We start from the raw sequence: 16,555 nt of genomic DNA, 5'->3' as shown, positions 1-16,555 counted from the left end.
TTTCATCCTGGAATTTGACAGAAAGCCCAAAATCCACAATTTGTTGTCAAAAGTCTGTTATTAACTCATACACTGCCATAAATTCATTTGAACTATTTCTATTAGTTTAAAAAATGTCCCCACTTTTGTTAACAAGAGCATGAAAACCTAGACCTTTTTTTTTTGTACATTTCGAACAGATATAAAATTTGTGATTAATTGTGAGTTAACTAGTGGAGTCATGCGATTTATTACAATTAAAAATTGTAATCGCCTGACGCCCCTAATGTTTAATAATCTTTTCTTTTCTTTTTTTAATCTTTTCTTAAAATAAATAAATAACTCGTGAAGTCAGATTCAGAATATTTATTGTCATTGTCACAAGGGAACGAAACTTTGTTTGAAGCATCCATACAGCAAAATCCCACAAAATAAATACTTGTAAAATAAACAAGTCATGCGATTAATTACAATTAAAAAATTTAATCGCCTGACGCCACTAATTTTTAATGACCTTTTCCTTTTTTTAATATTTTCTTAAAAATAAAAAAAACTATTGTAGTCATGGGATTAATTACAATTAAGAATTTTAATCGCCTGACGCCCTAATTTTTAATCATCTTTTCTTTTTTGTAATCTCTAAAAAAGCAAAGATTACAAAAAAGAAAAGATTATTAAAAATTCGGGGCGTTAGGCGATACAATTTTTAAATTGTAATTAATCGCATGACTTCACGAGTTAACTCAGGATTAATCACACATTTTATAACTGTTTTAAATGTACAATATTTTTTCCCAAGGTTTTCATACTCTTGTTAACAAAAGTGGGAAAAAATGCCAAACTAATAGAAATAGTTTAAATGAATTTTTGACGTCTATATCCGTCAATGGCAGTGAATGAGTTGATTCTGCTTGTGTGTGGGCGTATGAGCTGGCGTCCCTTTTTAAACACTTGCTCTTTGAATCATTGTCATTACAGGAGCCTCAAGCGGAGGGAAGCAAGGTACGTACGTGCGGAATCTTTACTCTTACAACCTCCCATCATCTCTTTCTGTCAATCTCTACTCGCATGAAAGCACCACGGCCACACGCAGCGCAGCCACACATTTTCTGAGGGGGGTGGGGGGGGGGGGGTGCGACTGCACTACATACACTCTAATAGTGGACTGACCAATCAAACGAGACAAAATGTCGTCATCTTCCCAAAGTCTTTTTCAAACATCTCCGAGCGCCGAGTCATTCAATACTGGCTTATTTTGTTAGCCTGCTGCCATGCCAGGATTTTGCCCGCCTGCCAGCCTTTCTTTTATTAGGAATCACAAACACATTAGCCGGCGCCAAAATAGGACAACAGCAGCCTGAGACGAAGAGTACACGGAAGCCGAATGTCCACTCTCACGTCCGCACTTTCAACTCGTCCCTCTCCTTGGTGAAAGACGCTTGGAAATAGGAAATACAAAATACAACGTAGCATGTATACATTAACCAATTTGCTACACTATATTAGTATAAAATAATTATGACAGCAGTAATGTTATTTTGCTTCAGCATTCCCACAAGGAAGTCATTGATTTCGCAAAACTGCTCCACAAACAAAAAAATAATAATTACGGGCCTTGTGCATTTGTTTGGCAACACATCGCGATACTTGTTGACACGATCCGCAGTATCGATACATGAAATGGTATCGCGATACTAAATTGATATCATACATTGCCGTGTAGCCAGCCATATGCTAACGACTTGTCCCGTTGGCAAACGACCTATAGGAATTGCTGGATGTCCGTCGGTTGACTTGTTGAATGAATTGTAACAAGATACATTTTAAGTAATACAATAAAGAGGCTGAATTATGATTGCAAAAATGTTGAAGCCACGCAGACGTCTTTCCGTCGGTAGCCAAATACAATCACACAAGAAAACAAGCAGAAGGAGGCGAGCTGGTTCCGTAAAGTCTGTGGCTGCGCGACGCCCGTCGCTTCCTGACAGACGTGAGCGGGATTTCCGGGAAATACTCGCTCGTTACTCACGCACACATTTTGTCTGAAATGTCTGAAGCCACGTTTCCACTAAGCAATTATAATAAAGGTTTGATTGATTCTGCTAAATTTAAGCGCATTACTGAAAGGAGAGGAAAAGAAACTAACCGGTAGTGGCGAGTGAAGAGGGAACCTGCCGTTTGTCTTTGGTTGTTCCCGGTCCAAGGCCAACATATTGGCTAGTAGGCGACACTCTTGTTCATCTCTTGTATTGAGTTGCCTCTGAACTGCGGTGGCGCAATGCTGCCCCCCCTCTGGGATTGGCGGATTAACATATGGCTGACTGCACGACAATGTATGATATCAATTTAGTATCGTGATACCCTTTCATGTATCGATTCTGCGGATCGTGTCAACAAGTATCGCGATGTGTTGCCAAACGATATTTTGTCCCAGCCCTAATAATCTGTCTGCTTTCATGGAGGACTGAAGAAGTCAGAGAAGCTGAAATTCTGAAGATTTGGACAAATGAATTGAAATAGCGATTAATTATCAATTCATTGTTGAACCGTTACTGTTTTTTTTTAAAATCCGATTTATCCAAAATACAGTCAACACCTGAGTCACTTATTCAAATCGATGTGATTTTGGCGTCTGCTTGGTGGACACGGGGCTTCACGGGGCTTCTGTAATTGTGAGACTTGTGACGTAGCGGAGCCTCACAAGTTCTCTTTTGTGTTTTTCACTTGTGTCTGGCATGCTTCTTCTTTCCTCTCCTCTTCCTTTTGTGTTTACTTGTTCAAAACTCTCCCAGAGTCGTTCTACTAGTGTGCAGAGTGTCACAAGTAAGACCAGCTTCTTCTACTAGTGCAGCCTTTTACTATTGCATGGAAATACAGTCCTACAATAGTGGAAGGCAGTAGTGAAAAAAAAAAAAAAATAGTTTCCCTAGTAAGACGGTCATTAGGGGTGTGCCCAAAAAAAAGAATCCATTCTCATAAGAATAGCGATTCTCATTTAGTACGATTCAAAATCGATTTTATTAAAATTATTTTATACCGTCTTGCCCTTGTTTGTGTGCCTTTTATTGGGAGCGCTGTTCGTGTTGTACACGACTTGGCCACTAGGGGCAGTGTGGTTCCACATGTTCTGATACACTGTTGAGTTGAAGCCACATTAAAAAGTAGAAGGAAAAAGTCACAATCAAGTTATTCCAATAAAAAAATATTTATTTTTTTTTTGCAGCGTAGGAAGAGCTTATGCCGGTGATCATGTTAAGATGCTTCTCTGTTTAAATTCTTGAAGCGTTTTGTACGAATGGCTGCTCTTTTGAGTGCTAAAAGTGCTGCGTGTGGCGCGCTAATTAGCATTAGCAAGTCAGACTGGAGTAGATCATCATCATCGATTATTTGCAAATTTATCAATTGAAGCAGAAATCAGTCAATCAAATAATTTTGAATCAAAAATCGATTCTGAATCAAATCTCAGACCCAAAAATCGGAATCTAATCGTGAGACAGTCAAAGGTGAGAGAGTATCAGAATTTTTTTATTTTTTCGTTTGCCTACTAATGCGAACAAAACATACACGGACACTTGAGTGCACTTGTAGGATCCGGACTAAATCTTCAAACAGGTCAGCCCTTTGGCCCCTCCCCTCCCGCAGGTGCAGTCAATCTTACTGGCTTGCCTCCTTACACAAATCCGTCAATACTTTGTGGGCTGCCAGTCATTTCTGTTGATTGCTGCTACCCATCAACGTTTTTTGTCTTCATTAGTGGGTATGCGATTAAAAAAAAAAGCAATATTTGGTTTACTCCCTTGTCGATCTGTACAACCGACCACACAGCAAGATGTGACCATTTTATCAGATCATTGATTAGATGAAGGCCTTTTACGCTGTACGCGATTCAATGGTTACAATACAGGCAAGTGGTTCTTTTGCCGTCCAGCGTCCTGGAGGGGGCGTTCCCATGAGGGCGGTGACGTCACGTGCAAAAGGTCAATATAAATAAAGCTGCCCCAGCTAGTTGACAATACGTTAGCTCGCGATTTAGCGGCTATTTTGGAGTTAGCTTGTGGGTTAATGATTAGCCCGCGAGCTAACCGGCTAGCTCGCAAATTAACAGCTATTTGGGAGTTAGCGTGCAGCCTAAGTTAGTCGGCGAGCTAACTGTTATCTCGCAAATTAGCGGCTATTTGGGAGTTAGCGTGCGCGTTAACGGTTAGCCCGCGAGTTTTTATTACAAAAAATTTTGACACCAACTTTTTCTCTCTTTTTTTTCCTGCAAATGAATATCTGCTTCAAATATCGGTTATCGGCCTCCTTGACTACCGATAATCGGTATCGGCCCTGAAAAAAGCATATTGGACTATCTCTACTAAAAAGGTTACCGAAGGTCAATTGTTTCCCAGGAAAGGTTCTTTTGCATTTTTGGCTCATCCCATCTAAAAAAAAAAGTCTGCAAGCTTGAATGTGCTTTTGTGTCTCCTTCCGGCGCGCCGTGCGTCGGCCAGGACGGCGAGCAGGCCGCGGCCAGCGTGCTCCCTCCGCCGTGTCCTCCTCAGGAGTGGGAGGCGGAGAGCCACGACTGGTACTGCTTCCAGTGCCACCTGCCCGGCGACGTGCTGCCCTGCGATGACTGCTTCCGCGTCTTCCACCTCAAGTGTCTGTCGGAGGACTGCCGGCCCCGCGACGTCGCCACCGGGCCCCACTGGCAGTGCGTCTTCTGCAGGGTGCGTCGTATCATCCGATATCGCCGCCTTTCGTTCCGGCCGTCCGTACGTCTCCAAAGCCTTGTCTTATGTCCACAGGGGAGTAAAAAGAAGAACCTGAGCAAACAGGAGATGTGTAAATATCTGCGCTTCATCGTCCAGCGCATGAAGGAGAGGGTGAGTCGCCGCCATCGCGCTTTCTATCTCTTCTCCTCACTTTCTATCTATCCGCCTGTCCTTCTCTTTCACTCTCTTTTTAACTCATTTGCTCCAATGAGTTAACTCGATCCTTTTCTATTTCTTATCTACTATCTTTCTCTCTATCTATCCACTTCTCTCTCTACCTCATCTTTCTTTCTCTTATTCTTTCTTTTTCTTTCTTTCCTGCTTTCCTTCTTTCTTTCTCTCTTACTTAGTCGCTAATTTAGGTCCAATCCCATGATTTCCTCTTCACCCTGCACCCTTTGTCTCGTTTATCTCTCCCCTCTCCCTTTCTTTTTCTTTGGCGAGGCAAAGTAAAAAAAAAAAAAAAATCCCTCTAGAAATTATATAATAATCGTTACCTCAAGCCGCCGCAACTGCGTGCTGGTTGTGATGTAACGGACGCGACGATAGCGAGCGTTTACCAAAACACACAATTCCGCCAATTTTTGCCAAAGTATAGAACATTCGATAAAACTACTATCATTACTATCAGTAATCAGTAGTTGATAGACAAATGAAACTTCATGAAGCACTGGCGATATTTTTTGAGTCCTCTAGATGGCACTCTTGGTTTAAGGGTGTAGTGGGAATTAAATCAATTTATGTTTAAAAATCAGCTGCATATTGAATCGATACGAGAATTGCACACTGTAATATCACGATTTATTGCCGAATCGATTTTATTAATTTTTTTTAGCGCCCTAGTATTTCATAAAACAAAATCTATCCAAGGAGCCACCTACTAAAAACAAAACAATTGAATGCTCGAGTTGAACACCGATGAGGTTCGAATGCTGGTGTGGCTTTTGGAAAATTAATTGTTGACCTGTGCTGTGTTTGGTCAAGAAAGATGAGAAATCCGTCGCTATGGCGGAGGCGCGACTGATGAACTGTGAGAGAGCAGAGCGTCGCTTGACTTTCACATCGATTCTCGTCCTCGCAGGCGGTGGACCTCAACAAGAAAGGCAAAGACATCAAGCATCCCATGTACAGGCGGCTCGTCCACACTGCGCTGGACGTCGCCAACATCCAGGAGGTCTCACACACGCACGCACACACAAGCGCAATGAAGGCCACACCGATTAAAGGTGTATTCAAGGATTTTCTCGAAAAGTAGAAACGTTTTAAAAAAGGCGCATGCAAAAGAAGACCATCCTAGCACGACCACTCGAAATCAAAACGTGTGTTTCTTTTGGCCTGCAGAATCTGACGGAGGGCAAGTACAAGAACTTTGAGGAGTTCAAAGCTGACGCCCAGCTCATTGTTCACAACACGGCCATCTTGTATGGAGGTGGGTCTCTTCATATATGCTCAGATACTTTATGACCGAGGCGGCTGTGCATTTTAGGACTTAGTTGACCTAATCCACCTTTTTTGTCTCTCCTACATTTATTAAAGTATGAAGACGTGTCGTTATCAGTGCCTCTCTACTTAGAACAAAACTATTTGGCTCGCAGCACATAGCAAAAACAGCCACGTGACGGCTCAAAACCTAGAAACTCAAATTCACCGTTTTGCTGGATTATTATTCTGCTTTTAATGGAGTTTATTTCCATGAGCCAGAACGACGATATCTTGTGAAGAACACGGCAGCTTGTACGGTAGAAGCTGAGATCTGATCTGACCAAAACAATCGATTGCATGTAAAGGAAGCCGAGCAAGCGAGAGAAATGCTGCAAAATGAAGATGAAAGACTGTTGGGATGCATATATGGGTCTTTTTCAGGTTTTTGATCAATAACGAGGAGGATGCTTAAAGTCCTATTTTCAAAGTTAGTGAAGATTCAAAAGTGTAGGCATTCATATTAAAAGTCATCTTTATTGGCAATGTAATTTGTGGCGGCCCACAGAAATACATAACACTTCTTTAACTCTTTGACCGCCAAAAACGTTTAATAACGTTTAGTAAAATCCAAATGAGTGCCGCCAAAAATGTTTAATAACGTTTGTTAAAATCCAAATGAGTGCCGCCAAAAACGTTAAGACGTTAACTATGTTTTTTAAGGGAAACTGGTGGAGGAAAGCCTTGGCCAGCGGTGCTCAAAGTATCAAGCAGATCGAGTTAGTGTAATGACAATTTATGGGCACTAGATGGCAGCGATGACTCTCTTTGGACAAGATCGGGTAGGAGTCAGTAGTAGAAGACGTGAGGTGGAGCTAGAGTGTTGAGGGGAAAATGGCTGATTGAACACATTTGTAAATAGTTTGACAAATTGTTTTGTCAAATTGTTACACTGTTGAATGGAAATAAACGGATTTTGCAATCTAAAAACACTTTTTCATTGTTGCTGGTAGCGTTTTACAGAAGTAAAGCACTGTTTAGGAGTTTGTGGCATCATTCATGGGAAGAAAAAAAAGGTGTCAAATTAACTAGAGTGCATGAAACAATATCGTTTCACAAAAAGCTTGATTTCTACGTATTTTGGTCCAAAAACAATGGAAAACAATGACCAAATTGGTAACATAGTACAACATCATTATTTTTATTTTTTTGGAAACGGGTGGAGGAAAGCCTTGGCCAGCTGTGCTGAAAGTATCAAGCAGATCTAGTTAGTATAATGCCTATTTTTGGCCCCTAGATGGCAGCGAAAAAAAAAAGGGCTCAAATTCACTAGAGTGCATGAAACAATATCGTTTCACAAAAAGCTTGATTTCTACGTATTTTGGTCCAAAACAGCATTTGGGTGAAACTAACCGATTTTCTATTGTTGATTACTGAAAAACGGAATAAGGTAGAAACAAACTTCTTTTTTTTCGATGAAAGATGAGAGTTCAATCTTTCATTTGGTAGTATGTGTGTTTCCATAGTCCAAACACAGCATTTTCTGTGGACCTTGATGATTTGATGTTATTGATCAAATGACAAATGTTGAAAATGAGCAAGGCCCTTTTGTTTGTAGTGCACAGCGACCAGGCGGAGATGGCGCGTCTTCTCTTCAGCGACACCTGCCACGAGGTGCGCATCTTTCACACCTTCCGTTGGAGCGAAGCTGTCCCATTCATGACCGAGCCTCTTCTTTTCCCAGCTGAACGAGTTGCTGCTGTGTAAGAACTGCTTCTACCTGTCCAACGCCCGCCCCGACAACTGGTTCTGTTATCCCTGCGTGAGTACAAACCGACCCACCCGTGGCCAACATTTAGCAATCTTTATCAGGGATGCCATCCAATCACATTTAGTGCAGCAGTCGGATCCAAAATGGTGACCATCCCACGGTGCAAATAGGAGATACAAGTGACTCCACTTTTGCTGTTGCTGGGCCGTGCTACGTTCAGGTCTTCAATAAACACACAAAATAAAACGGCTAGCTTTCTACTCCCGACAGGCTGCAAGAAGTTGTAATCATAATAAAGAAGAAATCAACTCATTCACTGCCATTGACGGCTATAGACGTCCAAAATTCATTTGAACTATTTCTATTAGTTTCACGTTTTTTCCACTTTTGAAAATAAGAGTATGAAAACATCGATTTTTTTTTAATTTGTGATTAACGAATGAAGTCATGCGATTAATTACGATTACAAATTGTATCGCCTGACGCCCCTAATTTATAATAATATTTTCTTAAAATAAAAAAAGAAAGATTATTAAAAAGTAGGGGCCTCAGGCGATTACATTTTTTAATTGTAATTAATCGCATGACTTCATTAGTTAACTCATGATTAACGGATATTTGAACCTGTGAGGGCTGGAGGGTGATGTCATGCTCATCCCCGCTGACATTTAGTGTTAACACACAACACAATTGCTATGGAAACGGAAAGAAAAAAAAACCTACACAAATTTGAAATTGCACAATTCATTAAGATGTTGAAAAGCAAACGGAGATCTTCCGATTCTTCCGACTGCACCTGTGAAATGATGTACGCGTTTTGTCTCCAGAGTCCGAGTCACGACCTGGTGTGGGCGAAGATGAAAGGTTTTGGCTACTGGCCGGCCAAAGTGCTGCAGCGAGAAGACAACCAGGTGGACGTGCGCTTCTTTGGCCACCAGCACCAAAGGTTTGACGGACCTTCTCGACGCCACTTGTCATGACTTTGTGCCGTTGATCCCAAAACCGTCAGAGAGACTCGCTGCAATTATGGCGCTCTTGTGACGTTTTAGTTTACAATTGTAGATGTGCAACTACGGCACCAACATATATTGAACTATTCACTTGCTGGTAGGCTATAGGGAAAAAAATCTTTGAATTTAACATGTCATGCTGTGCCCTACATAAACTTTATTAAATACAAACATTGCTGGCATCACCTCACAGATGACGGCTTCCAATCATGTGAGTGTGAAGATGAAGGTGATCGTTTTCATTCCTGATTTGCTGTGTTGCCAGCAAGAGCAAAAATCGCATGAACTAAGTCAAATATATATTTTAATTGACTATTCCCTTTGGACCGAATAAAATGTATCAGTTATTTTTTTAAATTGTAATTAAAAAAATGTAAAAGGTGTAAATGTATAAATTTAAACAACTCAAAATGAGTATTAATATTTTTTTCTTTTCTTTTTTGACGATTATGCGGATTTTGTAACTGTGGAGTGTAATTAAATTGGGAACTTCATTTATGGATTCATTTAAATTCCCATTTTATAAAAAAAAATAATAATCCCTACACTTTATTTTTTTAAATAAAACAAAAAAATAAGAAATTATGTTGAAATCTTATAAAACTTTACTTACTTTACTTTACTTTAAAGTTATTAATTCTTTATATGTTTAAAATTAAAAGAAAACGTTTTTTTTTTAATTGACACTAATATTTTCTTTTACCGTAAATAAATATCGGCATGAAATATTGGTTATCAGTCTTCTTAACCACGAATAATCGTTATCTGCGGTCTATCACTAGACTTTAAATGCCGTGGACTACTAAAAACTGGATAGCTGTCTGAAAATGTAGTTTCTTTGATCCTTCATGATGGAGCTGCGTGTCGTCGTCACCAGGGCGTGGATTCCCTCGGAAAACATCCAGGACATCAAGGTGAGCGTGCAGCAGCTGCAGGTGAAGCGCAGCAACGGCTGGAAGAAAGCCTGCGACGAGCTGGAGGTCTACCAGCGCTTCCTCAAGGAGGGGCGATTCTGGAAAACCAAGATCTCGGAGGAAGGCGGTGACGGCGGCGGCGGCCGGCAGAGTCCGAGTCAGAGGAAGTCGCAGAAAGACGGCGGCCAGCGGACGGACAGGACGGTGAAGACGGAAAAGGCGCCCATTTCGGACATGTTGGAGAGGATGCACGGCGGCTCCAAGAGGACGGAGAGGAGCGAAGAGGCCGAGTCCAACATCTCGTCCACCAGCAACGAGCAAGTCCGACAGGTGAGTGCCCTGCATGCTTCTCAAACATTTTGCCATCCAGGGGCAGACATTTGTAGGGCTCGACCCAATATTGGACGGCTGCTTTGATTGACTCTTTTTTTTTTTTTTGAATTGAGGAAAAAAAAGACCATTTTCCCCCCGCTAATTTTTGCAGATTTTTTGGGGGGGTATTTACACATTCCAACACAAGACAAAGATAATGGCATTCAAATCTTCTCTACCCTACAAAATCATCAGATTAGCCATTTTTCTCTCCGTTGTCAAGTGAAATACTAAACGACAAAGTATCGTAAAAAGTCAAATAATCTGCCTAGAATTCATAACTTTGTAGTTGTCTATTCATTATACATTCTTTGAATTCATTCTGTCCAACATCAACAACTTCATGTTGGGGAGAAAGCAGCAGAAACGTCCACTTCAAAATTACCCAATAAAAATGCACTTTACTACGCTGGAGCAAAAACACACAATGTTAAAAATTTACATAGCTCTTAATATGAAAAGAAGACGATCATCTCTTCTGGGTCGTACGCAGTAAAATTGCGTCATTTTAGAATGAGCGTCCGTATTGAACTTAACAAAATAAAAGGATTTAATGTTGTGCAAAGGAGTGACTAACACAATTTAGCAGTAATAAATTAAACTAGAAAAATTCCCGTGGAAATAATGCATATATTTGTGGGGACTGGGGTCAAGTTGTATTTGACAGTTTTTAAAATGTGCAGAATTTCACAAGTTACTTCATGTTAAGAAAAACTAGTCAGCTCTTAAAATGAAATGATGGAAGGTTGATGGTGAGAAAAGCAGTGTGGCAGCAGAACAGGTCGTGTACAGTATGTAAGCAGCCAATAGTTCTTAAAAATATATATTTAAACCCTAACCCTCGGTCGCAGCAGCTCCCGGGGTCATTGCGCACACCCGAGAGAGGGAGAGTGCATTACAGGTGAGCCACTCTTTCTCCTGCAGTGCCCCACTTTCTTTTTTTTTTTTTAAATATAAGAGCCCTTTTAACGCTTCCACTTTTTCACCGGCATCCGGATGGCCATGCTAAGAATGCTAGTACTATTGCTATCAACAGTTTTAAACACACAAACACTTAACGCTATCTCCGGGTGGCGACAGACCCGTACAGGACGCCAGGTGTGACTTTGCAGTTCGTTCCCAAAGACGATTAGCTGGACTATAAAAGCGTTTCGGTTTTTGGCCAAGCATTTTTTATTTTTGGTTTTCGGTTTTGGCCAAACATTTTCATTTCAGTGCATCCCTACTTTTCAACCATGTGCAGTGTAACATTTTTGCAACACGCCGTCTTTGGAAGTGTTAAATGTGATCGGTCTCTCTCTCTGCAGATGAAAGGCAGCCAGGAGCCCAAAGCCAAGAAAAGTCGGCGGACGCCACAAGTGGAGCTCAAAGAAGCCAGTGTAGGTTTCTTCATCATCATCACCATCACCTAACACTCTTGAGCAAGATAGTGAAACCCCATTTGTATAAGCTTTTTGAATACCTCCAAGGTAGAAAAGTGCTACAAGTAAAAGTCTACGATCAATATGTCGACATGGCAACAACAAGCGATAGGACGGGGAAATTCCACTTGGCAGACCTCATTCGGAACTGACATGGCTGGCAAGCAGTCCGTGGTTTGTCCAGATGTGCACTGACATTGACTGCGGTAGTGGTCAATCGTTTGTGTATATAGTCAGACATGAACCCAGGCTCGAAATAAGCGGCACAGTTTGCCGGGCAATAAAAGCTTGACTGGGCTCAGGTGGTCGGAGGTCGAGGGAAGCTCGGCGCTGCTTACGCCGCAGCAGCTCGTTAGCAACAAGCTTCGGCCGGCGACGAGTGCGCCTGCAAATGTTGCACAATTGATCCGAAAAGTCAATTGTCATCGCCTCCGTGGCGGCCAAATAGCTACATTTCTGACAAGTATCATTCTCACAAACCAATGACCAGGAAAGTATAGCATAATTTGCCATCAGGCAAGGCAGGCTTGCTTGGGGCCCCTAAACCAGCAGCGGCTCCCAAAGGACCAACAGATTTGACACAAACGGCATAACCTTCGCGTTAGCAGTGCAGCAATCTCAAATTCCCCGAGTCAAGTGTAACATGCATCGTAAAGCTGATTATTTTGTATTTTTTGTAAATGATCGTGAATAACCCTCTTGCCATGGGCTCACCACTGGTGGGAGGGGTCAAATGGGTCAGGAGTGGGCTGGGCGGCAGCCAAAAGCTGGGACTTTGGCGGACCGATCCTCGGCTACAGAAGCTCGCGCTTGGGACGTGGGATGTCACCTCTCCGCCGGAAGGAGCCCGAGCTGGTGTGTGAGGCCGAGAAGTTCCGACGAGACGTAGTCAGACTCGCCTCCGCACACAGTTTGGGCTCTGGTACCGGTCCTCTCAAGAGTTGCCCACGGTGAGAGGCACAGAGCAGATGTGGGCATACTTATTGTGCCTGTGCGTTGGGGTTCACACCGGTAGACGAGAGGGTAGCTTCCCTCCGCCTTCGCCTCCGCCCCCCCCCCCCCCCCTTTTTCTGGAGTCCTTGGAGGGTGTGCTGGAGAGCGCACCCTCTGGGGACTCCCTCGTTCTGCTCTGGGGGACTTCAACGCTCACGTGGGTAATGACAGTGAGACCTGGAGGGCCATGATTGGAAGGAACGCCCCCCCCCCCCCAATCAGAACCCGAGTTATGTTCTGTTATTGGACTGGCGTGCTCGTCACGGATTGTCCATAACAAACACCATGTTCAAACATAGGGGTGTCCATATGTGCACTTGGCGTCAGGACACCCGAGTCCGCAGTTCCATGATCGACTTTGTAGTCGTGTCATTGGATTTGTGGTTGACACTCGGGTGAAGAGAGGGGCGGAGCTGTCAACTGATCACCACCTGGTGGCGTGTTGGCTCCGATGGTGGGGGAAGATGCCGGTCAGACCTGGCAGACCCAAACGTATTGTGAGGGTTTTCTGGGAACGTCTGGCGGATTCCCGTCAGAAAGAGTTTCAACACCCTCCTCTGGAAGAACTTCTCCCTTGTCCCGGGGGAGGCGGCGGACATTGAGTCCGAGTGGACCATGTTCCGCGCCTCCATTGTTGAGGCGGCTGATCGGAGGTGTGGCCATAAGGTGGTCGGTGCCTTTCGTGGCGGTAATCCTCGAACCTGCTGGTGGACACCAGCGTTAAGGGATGCCGTAAAGCTGAAGGAGAAGGCCTACCGGGCCTAATTGGCTTGTGGGACGGCAGTCGCTGAGGCAAAAACTCGTACATGGGAGGAGTTTGGTGAGGCCATGGAAAACGACTTCCGGACGTCTTCAAGGAAATGCTGGTCCACCATCCGGCGTCTCAGGAGAGGAAAGCAGTGCACCATCAACACTGTGTATAGTGGAGACGGGGTGCTGTTGTCCTCGACTCGGGATATCGTGAGTCGGTGGGGAGAACACTTCAAAGACCTCCTCAAGTCCACCGACAAGTCTTCCTTTGAGGAAGCAGAGTCTGGGGACTCTGAGGTGGGCTCTCCTATCTCTGGGGTTCGAGGTCACTGAAGTTGTTGGAAAGCTTCTCGGTGGCAGGGCCTCGGGGGTGGATGAGAGGCCGGAGTTCCTAAAGGCTCTGGATGTTGTGGGGCTGTCGTGGTTGACACGCCTCGACAACATCGCGTGGACATCGTGAACCGTGCCTCTGGATTGGCAGACCAGGGTGGTGGTCCCCCTTTTCCATCTATAGAGGGATCACACTCCTCAGCTTCCCTGGTAGGGTCTATTCAGGGGTGCTGGATAGAGGGTCCGTCGGGAAGTCGAATCTCGGATTCAGAAGGAGCAGTGGCCGGCATGTTTAACGCCGCAATTAAGAGCTCGTGTGATCAATTGCACTTTTCACAATAACTACTACATCGGCTTACCGCTCGATTAGGGAAAAGAGACATCATTGTTTTTTGGAGATTAAATGTGTGTCTAATGTGCCCTGTTGTTGACTGGCGACCATTCGCACGTTTGCCGAAGAGGAAGGCAAGTTGTTGAAACCTAAGCGCAGGTTTCTGTCAGCAGGACCCTGAGCCCGAAATGGAGGCGGTGAGCTCGAGCCAGGAGGTCCCCGTGTTGTGCGCGCCGCCGCCGCCCGAGAAGCAATCGGTGGCCACGCAGACCAAGAAGGCGAGCGGCGGGTCGCCGCGCACGCTCCACCGCGGCACGCAGACCAGCTCGGACGCCGCCACCTGCCACAACATGTGTCACGAAAAGTACACCAAGGTCTTCAACGACGTCAAGGACAGGATGAAGGCCGACAACAAGCGCGAGACCGAGAGGCTCGTCCGGGAAGCTCTGGAGAAGGTCAGACCGACGGCCGCCGCCGTTCGCGCTTTTAGGGTGTTTCCCGGAATTTTCCCGGAAGTTGGAAGCCTTCCATGGCAGTTAACGGCATTTTGGATTTCAAAATTGAAATATTCTTGAGCAAAATAAAAAGAGTTTGGACTTGATACAAAAAGGAATGAAAACAAGTGGAATAAAGTAAAAAAAATATATACAAAAAGGAGAAAATAAATGGAAAAAAAAGGAGCAATATAAAGTAAAACAATGTGAAAAAAGTTTTAAAAAAGCGCAAGAAAAAGTGGGGAAAGAATCAAGCCAAAAATGGGAAAATAAAAAAAGAGAAAAAGTAGGTGTAAAAAATACAAGTGAAAATTTTTTGACAGGGAAAAATGTCGGTTACAAAAAAAGTGGGTGAAAAAAAGGATTTAAAAAAACCTCATTGAAGATAAAAAAAAGAGCAAAAAAGTCATAAAAAACAAATCCTTAACGTGAGTTAACGCACAGACTTCTCTTTTCTTCTTTAAATGTTTTTTTTTTACTTTCTTCCACTCTTATTCAACCTTTATTCTTGCTGTCCATTTTCCCTTTTTTTTTTTACCTTTTCAGTTTCCAAATGTTTTTCAGTGTGACATTTTTCAGAATCTCTCCCTCTTTTTACTTCTTCTTCTTCTTCTTTTCTTTTTTTCTTTTTCCATCTCCCCCAGCATTCATTCGCCGCTTCCCAACTTTCGGCTTGCGACCGAGTCCGAACCTTCGAGTCCGAATCTGCAAGTCACGTGGCGGCTTTAGTTTTTGATGGCGTTTGTTTTGTGTGGTGGCTGCAGCTGCGCGGCGAGATGGAGGAGGAGAAGCAGGAGGCGGTCAACAAGGCGCTGAGCGGCGCGCAGGCCGAGCTGGAGCGCAAGTGCAAGCAGGTGAAGGACAAGTGCAAAGAGGAGCTGCTGGACGAGGTCAAGAAGCTGGTGGCGCAACACAAGCAGCTCGTCTCGCAGACCAAGAAGAAGCAGTGGGTAAGGACGGCCGCCTTCCAGCAGGGGGCGCACTTTGCTCTCTACTGAGACAATTGCGACCTCGCCATTCAAAGAAAGGGGCAAAAGGGGAAAAAAAAATGGAAACGGTTGGGGAATAAAACTCGAAAAAGAAAAACAAACAAACTTTTCTTTTAACATAATTTTGTTTGGTACGTTTTTCACTTAAAAAAAAAAAAAAACCCCGCTTTCATCTACTCTTTAAAATAAATCAATGCTACTTTTGCACTTAACTCTTTGACTGCTAAAAACGTTAAATAACGTTTAGTAAAATCCTAGGGAGGAGTGCCAAAGACGTTAAAAGACGTTTGTTTCAAAACAGAGGCGAGACTAACAATTTTCTATTGTTGATTACTCAAAAACGGAATAAGGTAGAAACAAACTTTTTTTCCTGATGAAAGATGAGAGTCCAATCTTTACTTAGTTTTCTTTCTTTTGTGCGGATAAAAAACATAATAATAATAATAAATAATATTAATAATTAAATAGAAATAATAAAAAGCAAAAAGTTCAACAATAGTTTTTTGTTGTTTTAATCTTGTTTGTTTAAAGTTCTCTACATTTTAATAAATGCTACTCTTTAGTTTTTATATATTTACCTTTTTACCTGCATTCTTCTGTCACTTTTTCACTGCGAAAAAGTTTTGGTCTCAAATTTTGCCCAAAAATTGTGGAACATCTGACCCCAAAAAATGTTATATTGAAAAAGTCACAGTTGGGGGGGTAAGCACCCCCAAAAGTCAAACTAAACAAAACCAAATTTTCATTTTACTTTTCTTCTAATTTTCCCTTTTTCTTATTTTTTTTTATAAAACAGTCTTCTTTGCATTTTTGACTTATTCTTCAGTTACTTTTTTTTCCAGTGAAAGAGTGTCGGTCTCAAATTTTGCAAAAAATGGTGGAAAATGTGACGCAAAAAAAATTAAATGACAGTCACAGTGGAAAAAAGTAACAATGGGGGCGAAAGCACACGCTAAAACTAAACCAAACCAAAATGTCCTCGATTTTTTTTCTTTTTTTTTTCTTTACCCACCGATCTTTTTTTT

General features: G+C 42.8%; 1 protein-coding gene across 1 annotated transcript in view; it reads left to right on the top strand.

Annotated features, from left to right (window-relative positions):
* Positions 1–16,555, top strand: part of zmynd11 (zinc finger, MYND-type containing 11) — a 29,866-nt gene that overhangs the window by 11,577 nt on the left and 1,734 nt on the right. Inside the window, exons 4-15 of the mRNA XM_077556979.1 lie at positions 958–981; positions 4,473–4,691; positions 4,770–4,847; positions 5,818–5,910; positions 6,078–6,165; positions 7,774–7,829; positions 7,900–7,977; positions 8,754–8,872; positions 9,814–10,180; positions 11,530–11,601; positions 14,221–14,502; positions 15,306–15,491. Of these exons, the coding sequence (XP_077413105.1) occupies positions 958–981; positions 4,473–4,691; positions 4,770–4,847; positions 5,818–5,910; positions 6,078–6,165; positions 7,774–7,829; positions 7,900–7,977; positions 8,754–8,872; positions 9,814–10,180; positions 11,530–11,601; positions 14,221–14,502; positions 15,306–15,491 (1,662 nt within the window). The remainder of the gene's footprint in view (positions 1–957; positions 982–4,472; positions 4,692–4,769; positions 4,848–5,817; positions 5,911–6,077; positions 6,166–7,773; positions 7,830–7,899; positions 7,978–8,753; positions 8,873–9,813; positions 10,181–11,529; positions 11,602–14,220; positions 14,503–15,305; positions 15,492–16,555) is intronic.

Source organism: Vanacampus margaritifer, chromosome 2 (assembly GCF_051991255.1).
Source record: "Vanacampus margaritifer isolate UIUO_Vmar chromosome 2, RoL_Vmar_1.0, whole genome shotgun sequence".
Classification (NCBI taxonomy): Eukaryota; Metazoa; Chordata; class Actinopteri; order Syngnathiformes; family Syngnathidae; genus Vanacampus; species Vanacampus margaritifer.
This window is presented reverse-complemented; position numbering and strand designations above follow the sequence as displayed.